The 12,324-nt window shown below is 37.3% G+C and overlaps 1 protein-coding gene across 2 annotated transcripts in view; it reads right to left on the bottom strand.

The window, feature by feature from the left end:
- The window catches only part of LOC148647985 (polyunsaturated fatty acid lipoxygenase ALOX8-like), a 47,807-nt gene that overhangs the window by 14,028 nt on the left and 21,455 nt on the right, over nucleotides 1–12,324 (bottom strand). For both annotated transcript variants that reach the window (XM_088607471.1, XM_088607470.1), the window contains exons 7-11: nucleotides 6,757–6,900; nucleotides 6,136–6,336; nucleotides 4,712–4,798; nucleotides 2,861–3,030; nucleotides 1,925–2,046 (exon numbers count right to left, since the gene is read on the bottom strand). In XM_088607471.1, the coding sequence (XP_088463597.1) occupies nucleotides 1,925–2,046; nucleotides 2,861–3,030; nucleotides 4,712–4,798; nucleotides 6,136–6,336; nucleotides 6,757–6,900 (724 nt within the window). The remainder of the gene's footprint in view (nucleotides 1–1,924; nucleotides 2,047–2,860; nucleotides 3,031–4,711; nucleotides 4,799–6,135; nucleotides 6,337–6,756; nucleotides 6,901–12,324) is intronic.

Raw genomic sequence — 12,324 nt, 5'->3', positions numbered from 1 at the left:
GTTGAGACAAGAAGGAGACTGGGAAACTGCTTTAGGGAATATGTCAGGGCTGTGAGTAGCGTTGATATTGCTTCTCTCCTGCTCCCACCTCCTCTCCACTCCTGGTTTGTTCTCCAGTACTTTATCAACTGCCGATTTTCCTCTCTCTCACACCTGAAGAAGGTTTGACAGCCAGTTGTGTTTCTTTTCTTCTCTTTTCAGCATGGAATAAACCTTTATGTGTTCCCTTGAATTTATACTACTTCCATGTGGGAGACGTCTCTGGAAATCATTTATCATTCATCACCGCAGTAATATCTCTCTGAAATGTAAAGTAACTCTCTTATCTTCTGTAACACTATTTTACCATCTTCTCTGTTTGTCATTTTTGTATATTGCTGTATTGGACTATAGTCTAAAACCGTGGTTCTCAAACTGTGGAGCGCCCCCAGGTGGTACACCAGATGACCCTGGAAATTTGTTATGTGCAGCGAAAAATTGGGATGAGTTTTCATATTTTCTAATTTAATAAAATTAGTTTATGTATCAAATACGCACCCTACATACTTAGCTACGACAATACAGTGCTAATACTTGAGTGGATACAAGGTCCACTATGTAATTCTAAATCATTATACAGGAATGCGTGCTCGGAACCTAAGTGACCAATTGTATTAAAATAAGTTATCTTTAGCAAATAGGGAGGTAGGAGAATTTGCATGATTTTAGAACACTATCAATCTTGTAAGCACAGGAAATTTGATAGATAACAGAAAAATGCTTAAGGACAGTGTTCCGCTCCCATGCGCATGAAATAAAAACTTCTTTTAACTTCTGAAAAGGACTTCTGACTCCCGACACAGTCACTCCTAGAATTATTGATATGGCAGATGACGTCAAAAGTATGTTGATAGAGTGCATTAAGATAAGCAGATGCTTTTCACTGCAATTAGATGAGCCAATTTGCACATTTACGTTAGATACGAGTTTGAGGGCATGTCCCAAGAGGACTTTTTGTTCTGTAAGCCGCTACAAGAACTACATGAGAGCACATATTTAAGCTTCTGGATGAATTTATTGAAGATTCTTGATGTGATTGCACCTCTTGTCACTGGAAGAACAGTTCTCAGAGTACTTTCCAGTTGAGGCCACACCAGAGTGGATCAGGAACCCCTTTACTGTTGGGAAGAGTTGCTCGAGTTATCATCTGATGCAACTTTGATGTCAAAATTGAAACAACAGTCACTGTCACTGATGTCTTTTGCTACTTCTTACCTTTGTGAGAAAGGCTTCTCTGCTCTCACTGCAATCAAGACAAAGTACAACAAAATGGATGCTGAGCCAGATCTGCGTTTTCAGCTCACTGCCCTCATCCCTGGCATTGCAAGGCTTTGCTCGACTAAATAGACTCAATCCTCTATCTGAAATGGTAATTGCTCAGTGCTATTTTTATTATGTGTGTGTGCTCACATGTTCATATTGGTAATAGAGATTTTCTGGGATTCCTATGAGAAGATGACTTGCAGGTGGTACTTGGGTGCTTTGGTTTGATCAGGTGTGGTAGTTGGTCCAAAAAGTTTGAGAACCACTGGTGTAAAACAAAATTCCCCCAGAAGATGACAAAACTTTAAGTGAATTTAATCAAATTTGTCAGCACACAATATAGTTATCGTCATTTTCAGCTATTTTTAATTAATCACATTCCTATGCTGATTACCTAATTAAGTGTCACTAGGTTAGTGTCTACAGGGACATCTGAAGGAGATTGCTACAGGTTAGCAGACCAAATTTCAAATGGTCAAGAAAAACGATGATAGTTTAGCACTAGAAATATCACTTATGATAAAAATACAAAGCCATGCTATGTAATTAATCATGTTCTCTTATGTTTTGAACCCCAAGAAAAACATTTAAACAAGATCTTGTGTTGTTAATGTTGGCCTACCTGACTGTTCCCTTCCCAAGAACCCATTGGTGAAGATATCCTCTATCCAGGCCTGCAGCTCTGTGTCTTCCAGGACATCTTTGTCCGCTGGGTAGTAATTTTTCAGTATGCCCTCCACAAACCTGACAAGGAAACACAGCAGTTAAGCAATTCACTGAACACTGCAGAAATATGTTTTGCAGGATGTGCAGTGAAGTAATACAGTCAATGAGATACAACCATTGTAACTTCACAAATTTAAAAACTCTTTTGGTACTTGAAATCTAATTAAAAATAGCTCTTTGTCAGATTTTATCATTCAAATGATCCTTTTGTTTATGTGAATGTGTATTGTTTGTGGGTTTTCTTGTTTCAGGGTTCACTCAACAGATTTCAGAATTAACAAACTTTTTTATCACATTATTTAGGTAAAGAAGAAAGTAATCTTACCAATGTCTTCCTTATGTCGCAGTAGCCATTAATTTAAATACAAATTAAAAGTTAAAGTTTTATTTAATTTAACGTTTGTGAGTTTAAGAATGGATTCATCCACACTCCTGTGCAATAAAGGGTTAAGTGTTTTTTTATAATGTTTCTGTTCATTTTTATCCATGTGAAAGGTGTACCTACTCACATCCTTCCATTAAACATTTTGAGTTATTTTGAGTAGATGTCCATCTATTCTTCTATGTAAAATAACTACAAAAATATCAAAATCTGTTGCTGACATGTTGTGGACTTGCTAAACAGTCAGAAATTACCGCATGAACACTGTATTTTGGGGTTTTGTGTCTACACTCGTGTTCATCTCTTGCTGCTTAAACTCTGATGTTTCAGCTTCTGAGTAACGACAGGCAGTTTGAACATGACCACTGTTTTTCTCTTAGACAAAGAGTCCTAATTAATGAAAACTGTGGTTGTCTGTATCCCTGCTATGAAGACGCCTGACAGCCCCACCTGTTGATCGCAGCCCACAGTTTAAGGCCGTCATCGCGGTAGTGGTAGTTGGGTATTCCTTCTACCCCACGAGCGGCGATGTCCTCTGGCAGACAGAGGGAGCTGTAAGTCAGGGAACTGAAACCTCTCTGCAACACTTCAGACTTCCCCTTTCCTCCAGAGCTGCAGGCCTAATACAGAAGGAAACAAAGAGACATTAGTTTGAATCTTGTTTCTTCTAATTTTATAACTAATTTTGTAATTAGAATGAAGTCGAGGAATGTTTTTCCTATGTATAAAATATCTAAAGAGAACCTTCAACTATGACTGATTATAGCATAGTGTGTTTTTGTTCCATATCTGGAAATCTTTCATAGCATCTTCTTTTTGATGCTGACAGGATTTATAACAAATAAAATCCTTAAATTATGAAATTTCCTTGAAGCCACCCCAGGAAAAAAGACACTTTAGGGCACCCTATCAAATCTAACCTGCTAAAATCTAACAAATCTAACATGATAAAACCGCATGTTAATGTATAGAGCCAGGATCTGTAAGATATTGTTAACCAGCATATAAACCAGAAAAAAGATAGGAACCCAACCCTATAACCTTGTGTTTCAAAGATTTCTAGACAGTTTGCAATGCCTCATGCTTATAGCCATGCAAAATGTATTAACATTAAGATCTACCATTTATGAAATTACTGTTGAACTGCACACTATGTAAATGTGTCATTTAAATTTTACTTTTTACTATCATTCATACTCCTATAGAACCACACAATTATTTCTGCAGTAAGCAACTAGTCATACGTCTTAATAAATTTGGTGCTGCTTCTCTTAACTGGTACTTAAGAAATAAATCAATAAAAAAAATTAATTTGGGAAAGTTAGGAGATCATTGACAGATGTCCAGTTAAATTAGATAACATAAAATAGTTGGTTTTATGAATTTAGAATCCATTATAATAGATAGATAGATACTTTATTGATCCCGTGAGGGAAATTGCAGTGCAACAGCAGCTTAATACAGACAACACAGCCACAGTGCAATGAATTATATAATAATAGTACAATACATACAATACAATACAAGAGTTACTCACAGTCCGGACACACAAGAACAAACTAGAACAGAACAGTACACAGAAAAATCGTATCACACATATGAATATAAATATAGATGAAAAGATAGATATAAATATAAATGTATTGCACAGGTCCCTGGCATATATTGCACAAAAAATGGTAGTAAACGGGAAAAAGAAAAAGAAAAAGAAAGAGAACAGATGTAGCAGTAGATGTGTAGATGCGTTTAGTCCAGAAACAGGTCACTGTCGATGTTGCCTCTGCCAAGATGCAAGGTGGATGCATTGTACAGTCTTATGGCAGAAGGCAAGAATAACCTCCTGTAGCGCTCCCTATCGCACCGTGGATTAATCAGTCTATTGCTGAACGTGCTCTTCATTCCTGCAAGCCTGTCATAGAGGGGGTGGGAGAAGTTGTCCATGATGGACAACTTAATGTAACAATACTATAATGTAACAATAATAACAATATATAATAATGTCCATAATGTAACAATACTATAATGTATACAAAAATTCTTATTCCTCAAGCAGTTACATAAAAGATTATGGTTTCAGCAAAGGAACAACAAAATATTTAACAGTGTTTAAGACCTTATGGAGCATTTTATTTTGAGGTAAAATTATGATGATATTGATTTATAGTAAGTTTGATTTTTCATCCATTAAACAAGTCTTTGTGACAGATTTGAACTTGGAAACGTCTACCTAAATGTTTTAATTACTACAGTTAATAATAGAAATGTAGTGCAGTTTCAATGGTTATGTGGCAAGAGACTGACCTCATCCAAAACTCCACCTTCAGACATCAGCTTATTTCTTGCCAAAAGATTGATGTGAAAGGTGTATCGCATGTGAGGAATCAGGACCTTCAGTTTGAAAAGAAAATATAACTTATTAGTAATATGTAGACACTTTAGGAAAGAAAACAACAACAATGACCAATCTGAGATACAATATTGAGTTGTAGTGGAAGGGATCTCCTTGGGGAAGCCTTCATCTTTACTTGAAACCCGGATAGACTTGAAACCAAGATGGCCTCCTATTAATTGTAAGAGGAACAGATTCAGCTGGAACAAGTGTTGGCACTCAAAGAACTGGAATTCCATGGGAAAGAAAGGGTCTCTCTGAGAGATTAGGCTTCTCATAAAATTCGTACTCAGAAAAAAGATTCAGTCTGGGCCCTGGCTTCATCTGGGAATAAGAAATTGGTAACTCTGGCAACTGGGTTTTTGTGCAAACTCATATGGCCACCTCACCACTATTTTTTTTTTCATTGTCAATAAGCAGACCATTACACTTACTGCTATTTTAAAATTATTTGCCCAATTATTTAAGGATTGGTTAAGGGTAATTCTAGTTATTGTTGTTGGAGAATAACACAGGTGTCTAATACTGTTTTAATATTTGCTCTCTTTGGTCCAGAATATTATGTATCACACTCTGAAACTGAAAATATTTTTAAAAGTATCAATATCAGCTGGGACCACATCCAAAATTTTAGCGAGCCACTATAAGGGATTCTTTTGTTCCTGTTACAGAAGATAACTTCTGCTCACCTGGATCATGAACAGTGTTGTATTTGTCCACAGCAGGAAGTCTGGCCATTTAATGTAGCAGAATTCACTTGTCTGGGGACATGCTGTATCTCTTTGGGCTGGCACAAAACAGTACAGCCCTAGAAAACTACTAAAATTGCACTATTTTGCCAAACAGATCTTACTGCTGTACTGGGGACTAAAGAACTCCTGTACATACATTTTCCTGTAGCTGGACAGTTTCTGGTCTGTGGTGCTAATTAAGGAAATATTGGGATGATGTCATGAATTTGTTCATTGTTAATATTCTCTCAGTCCATAGAATTGTTCCATTTTAAAAGAAACGTAATGTAACCACAATCTGAAGACGTACATCAGAGTATGTGTTTATGCATGATTTATGTCCAGCCCAGTAAAACCTTTAATGCACAGCTGGGGATGATCCTTAAGGAATCACTACATTAACTATACAATAAATGAATTATTATACTTGAATATTCATTCTAAGTGACCCAATTAGATTTTATTTGACTCACAATTCTGTGATAATTGAGATAAGTACAAGATGATGGTGACAGTGTCTCATCAGTAGAATCCAGACACAACTTTCACTATTAATGAAGGTCTACAGCTAAAAGGTCAGTGTCAGAAATGTACAGGAACAGTACCTTGAACAAAGGGTGCACTGAGGGTAGCTGCCTGAGTGTGGCAACAAAGAATAACTCTGCAATGAAGTGGGTTCGCAGTAAGTGAGTAACCAACTCGAAATAGTTAAAGTCAGCACTGCGCACATAAGTCTTCGCCAAGAGCCAGCAGACAGAGTCGCTGGGCAGGAATATGGGGTTTTCTGGTCCTGCCTTCTGCTCAAGCTATAACGAGGAAACAAAATGCATTAATAAAGACCCACTATCTTTTGTACAGCTTCTGTCACTGGGTTTAGAAAATGTTTAACATTCACATTGAAGATAATCCCTCACCATGTTATGATGCCAAAGTAACAAAACTGCAAAAATGTAGACATCCCTATATCAAAACTTTCATTAACCATAAGGGGGATTATTGATAAACCTTCAAAGGTATTATAATTAATTAAACATAATTAGTCTATTGTAAAGCCTACACATATCTTAATTTAGATTGCTCAATTGGAATTAAAAAAAACAGGTTAGTCAACTTCAGACAACTTCTTATTGCACTAAATAAGTTTTGTATTACAAATGTTTAAACAATGTTTGAAATATGTATTATTGGGTATTTTAGATAAGTTAGTAATTGCATGAATCTGACACCTGGATGGCAATGGGCATCAGGTTTTCTTCATTATCCAAATACAAAAGGCAGAGAGGAGCAGGAAGGTATTGTTTTTTGTTATCGATAATATTGGTTTCAATGCCATCAAGCAGTTCATAGTCCACCAGATAGATAGTTCCTTTCTGTGGAAACAAAATTAAATGAGTTAATTTTGCTTTTTGTCTTTACAAACCTAAATGAGATGCTACAATACTTGACAAATTTATTAATGCTAAGAAATGGAAGACTTATTTGGTTGACTTCAAAAAGAAAAAAGAAAGGTTTTTTGATATATTTGTTAATGCTTTCACAGACTGATTATTATTATTTCATGATCGCGCTCCAGGCACCTGGGCTGAATTCTGGCCTCAGGAATCCTTTTCTGTGGTGTTTTCATGTTTTCCCACTGTTGTGAGGGTTGTGAGTATTGCTTTTCTAAAGTCTCCCCCTCCTTTATATCATATGTGTTTAATGTTAATACAAAGTACAATATCTAGGCCTCTCTGACCACTTAGCTATTCTTTTCAATTTAGAATTACCTGTTTTAAACACTTCCCCCTCACACTCTGTAAATTTCCACAACTTGCGATCAATTGATCAGCCTAGATTTGCAAATTCTGTTCTGTCCTCCTTATCTTGTTTCTCTTCCTCTGATCCTCTAGAGGACAAAAGATACATTTGCTTGATAGTTCTCTTTTATTTACCCTCGACATTTTTGTGCCTCTAAAAACTTCCACCATTGTTTTCTCTGTCCCCTGGTACACTGACCATCTGTGATTTATGAAGGCAGTCACAAACTTGATTGTTGGTGGGGTCCTTCTGGCCTAAATGTACATGATCAGGCTTGGAGAGATTACTTGTCTAAATATATGGATACGATAGAGTCTGCTAGATCCACCTACTTCTCTCACATCATTGAAAATCACCATAACAACCCCAGGCATCTTTTCTCCACCATCAACAGACTGCTAAAGCCTAACTGCCCCACCGAGTTACCTGCTCATCACAACTTTGGAACACATCCTTAGATTTCTTTAGCTCCAAGATCAACAACATCCTGCATCACATTCTCTAAACTACACATATCATTTCCACACCTGCTCCCTCCTCATCCAACTTTTCTGGTTCCCTTCTCTCCAGCTTCTCTCTTCTTGACTCAGCATCCCTCAGTAAACTAGTTACACACATGAAATCCACCACCTCTATTTTAGATCCCATTCCCATCCCTTTGTTTCAGTCCTGTTTCTCTTCTTTCTGCCCTGTTGTCCTCAAAATAATAAATAAATCCTTGAGCACTGATGTTGTACCAACGGTCCTGAAAAATGCTGCCATTACCCCCACGCCAAAAAAGCATACCATGGCTCTGGAAAATCGAAACAATTTTCGCCCCATCTACAACTTACCCTTTCTTGCAAAAATTCTAGAATGTGGTGTCACATTTCAATTACATAACCACCTCACGACAAACAACCTTTTCGAACCCCTCCAATCTGGCTTCCATCAACTTCACAGCACAGAAACTGCCCTAGTCAAAGTCACCAACGATCTTCTAATAGCTTCTGATTCTGGTCCTCTTTCTATACTCATCCTTCTTGATCTCAGTACTGCTTTAGACACTGTTAAACATAACATCTTACTTTCTCTTCTTGAGACTGTGTTTGGAGTTTCTGATACTGGTCTTAAATGGTTCAAGTCTTACCTCACTGATTGCTGTCACTTTGTCTCTCTTGGCAGATTTAGTTCTGAAATTTGTCTTATTAAGTCTGGTGTTCCTCAGGGCTCGATATTGGGTTCTCTACTTTTCAGTATTTACATGTTTCCACTTGGTCAGCTTTTAAGATCACATGGCCTCAACTATAATTTCTATGCTGGTGATACTCAAATATACATCCATACCAAACCTGACACTTATGTGGCTGCCTCTATTCTATCTAATTGCATCTCTGACTTAAAACTTGGATGACTCAAAACTTCCTTCATCTTAACTGTGACAAGACTGAAGTCATGCTTATTGGCACCCCCCATCAACTTAGTAAAGCCAATCCTGTAACCCTATCTGTAAATGGTTCTGTACTTGAGCTTCAATCTAAATTGAAAACGTTGGGGTGATATTTGATTCAGGCTTAACATTCAACCCACATCTGCAGCATATTGTTAAAACATTTTTCTTTCACCTCAGAAACATTGCTAGACTACACCCTATACTATCACTAACTGTGGCTGAAAAGCTGATCAACAGATTTGTCTTCTCCCGAATTGACAAGTGTAATGCTCTACTTGCTGGGGTATCTAAATCCACAGTGAAAAAACTCCAGTATGTCCAAAATTCGGCAGCATTACTCCTATCCTAGAGTCCTTGCACTAGCTTCCTGTCAAGTTTCATGTCTAGTTTAAAATCCTCATGCTCACCTATAAGGCTCTGCATGGCTTGGCACCTAAGTACCTCTCTGATCTATTATGGCCCTATTCCCCATCTTGCAACCTTTGCTCTTCTAATTCTGCCCTCCTTACTGTCTCCCAGGTCCGTCTACATTGTATGGGTGACAGGGCCTTCTCCTGTTATGCCCCCAAGCACTGGAACTCTCTGCCCAAGGATATCAGAGAGTCACGTTCTCTGAACTCCTTCAAATCCAGACTCAAAACCTTCTTCTTCAAAAGAGCCTTGACTGAACTGCTTCCATTCTTTACCTCTCTGCTCCTACTGTATTTAGTACCACTACTGTGACCCCTTCATATTCTCATCGTGTTCATCTTGTGTATTTTTTATTGTTTATTTTTAATAGTTTTTGTTGCTGTTGTCATTCTGTAAAGCACTTTGAGAAGCCACCTTAAAGGCCATATGCAAAATAAAGTTTATTATTCTTAATATAACGCAAATAGTGGGAGAAAATATCTGTTAGGAAATATTCACCTTAATATTCAACATTTACTGTAGCTGTTGTAGAGGCTGATTAACAGGATTTCACCTACCAAGTTTCACTTGGAGCAATAAGCAATAAGTATTGTAACTACACGTTCCTTTTTTTATGCACCACGTAACAAGTGATTTATGGTTTTGTGTTGTGGTAATTTTGGTTGACCTGAGATTGTGAATTCTTCCACAGCTCTGTTGTAAGGCAGCTCCTGAGGCTTTGACTCTTTCCCAGAGTATGTACAGTATACTCCGGGACTGGACACGGTAGCCATCTAGATCTTTCTTTGCCCCTTCCAAAGTTTATAAGAGAACTAAGAAAAGTACAGATGCAACCATCTAGAATGTGCATCACATCTTACACTAACTGTAAGCAAACTGCAGTATATCTGAGTTTTGGCCAGTGTTCTGCAATCAGTTCTGGAAACTGTTTAAAACAAATGTGTAGGTGGCGAGTGTATTCAATTAGACGTTATTGAAATAGCAGTTTTATTTAATCAGTGTTTTTCTTAGTTTAATAATAATATGCCTTGAACACATACTGTAACATTTCATATAAACAATTATGTAAACAAAAATAATATATATATATAGACTAGTTACTGTTGAAAGAAATGTGTAAAGTTTTTTTCTGAAAAGGAATTAGATGTCATGAATGGAGACTGGATAGGACCTTGTTTTTTTAATGTGCCTGGTTTCATGGACATTCTCAGTAAACAACGAATTTAATGGAGTGACTATAAACTAAAACAACTGAAATTGTTAATGATTTGCAGTTAGACTGTTAAGGGATGCACCACTGAAACGTTTTAATTTCATTTTAATGATTGCTTTCAAAGAGCCGTGTAAAAGAATGCATCTAGATGAAGGCAGTGTAGATGACAGTGTTAATACTGTCGCTGTCATTTTCCATCACCCCACTAAAAACATTGGTAGAGGTCTCTTTGTAATGTAAATCAATCCAGAAACCAGTCATTCTAATGCCCCATAGTCTTTTGTCTTTAGAAATATTCCGTGATGTCAAGAGATTCTAATATTTGTAGTATCTACTATCAGGTGGGAATTAATCAAGATTCAAAATTGATAATCAAAATCTCCCAATGTAAAAAATGGAGCCAACAAATTCTTTACAAAGAAATATTTTTTCTGGTTGAGTTTGCATGGAACATAATGAAATGTATCCTAAATCAGCACATTCCACTTTTTTCATTGTCAAAACGCTACTGAAAAATTGACCCTGTTTAGTAATACTGTATACTCACCATCATCACTGCTACAACACATGTATGATGTACAATATTAAGCTGTAACCAGTATTGACAGTTAAAAAAGATAGAAATTATAAAACGAATTTGAAACTAGTTATTATCTCTTTCTACTTCTTCTATTTCACATACGCATGTGAGATAATGGTGTGCCCACTGGGTGTTGTGCTTAGATTACTGAGGCTGTAAAGACTTGAAGTGAGCTCTGGGGGCCTTTTTCACGTTGCAAGAAATGGCCAGATAAGTTTAGTAAACATATTGATAAAAGTCTGTATTTTCAGTTCCACAGAGCAAGAGCAAATTGTATCCAGTTAAGTACCTATAGCAACATATCTACTATTCTTAACCTGCTCCATGCAGGTTGGTTTAAAGTGTGCTGACCTTATGGTTAGGAGCTCAACTCACAAACTAATCAGACCCCCGCCAAAAATGATGTCACCTTTCTTCAGGGACATAGCTGACGTTGAAGCAGCTGTCAGGAGATCTTTGTGGGAAGAAAGTAAACTTAGAGATCACCAAAACATTTTACAGTTCTCTGATAATTATTATTTGAACATAACTGTTATGACCATGCATTACACCATCAATTGCACTCATTACCTCATTTTCCAATCATGTCCCTTTCCTTCACTATTTAAACTCCTAGTTCCAACACTTCCTCGCTCGGTATTAAAGTCACTGGCTAGTGAGTTTGCTGCTTGCTTGGTTAAACGCTCACTGCACACTTTACCTGGAACGATTATCCCAGATTTAGACCTCTCCCTTCGACCTTTGGACTCTGCCCTTTTGGATTGCGCCTCTTGGATTCTAACATGTACCACATAGGGTTAATCTTTTTATTGACATACTGTTGTAACAATAACCCCCTCAGAATAACATATCTTCAGAACCTACATGTTTTGTTTTTTAAAAAAGACTATAAATCAGATATCATGTGTAAGAGGACCATGATGAAGCGTCATCTCTAACCGGTATTTCAGGAATGAAACACTGAAAATACTAGATATGGACCTTAGCAAAATTGCTGCCAAAAAGAATCAGCTGACCAGTAAATGGAAAGGGTCTACCCTGAGAAACAATGAGACACAGCTGAGCCGCATCAGGAACCAAAATATAAGTGCCCCGGAGGCAGTGAACAGGGCAGAAGCCGGTAAGGTGAATGCGGTTTGGAGGAAAAGAGAGGAAAGAGGTGCATGTTAAAGATCGGGCTAAGGAATAACGGACTACTGAAATGAGAAAAGGTTTATGGTTTTGGATTATGGACACTGGTTAAGGATACATCGCGGATTGGCTTTATTATGGACTTTTGGAACTCGGATCGGATCAGGACTAAGGGAACGGATTACGGACTGTATTTGAAAGACAGTTGGAGGAAGAAACGCCACGAAACT

This window comes from Lepisosteus platostomus, chromosome 15 (assembly GCF_059453375.1).
Source record: "Lepisosteus platostomus isolate fLepPlt1 chromosome 15, fLepPlt1.hap1, whole genome shotgun sequence".
Taxonomy (NCBI): domain Eukaryota; kingdom Metazoa; phylum Chordata; class Actinopteri; order Semionotiformes; family Lepisosteidae; genus Lepisosteus; species Lepisosteus platostomus.
The sequence above is the reverse complement of the archived record's forward strand: the minus strand, read 5'-3'. Positions and strand labels throughout refer to the sequence as shown.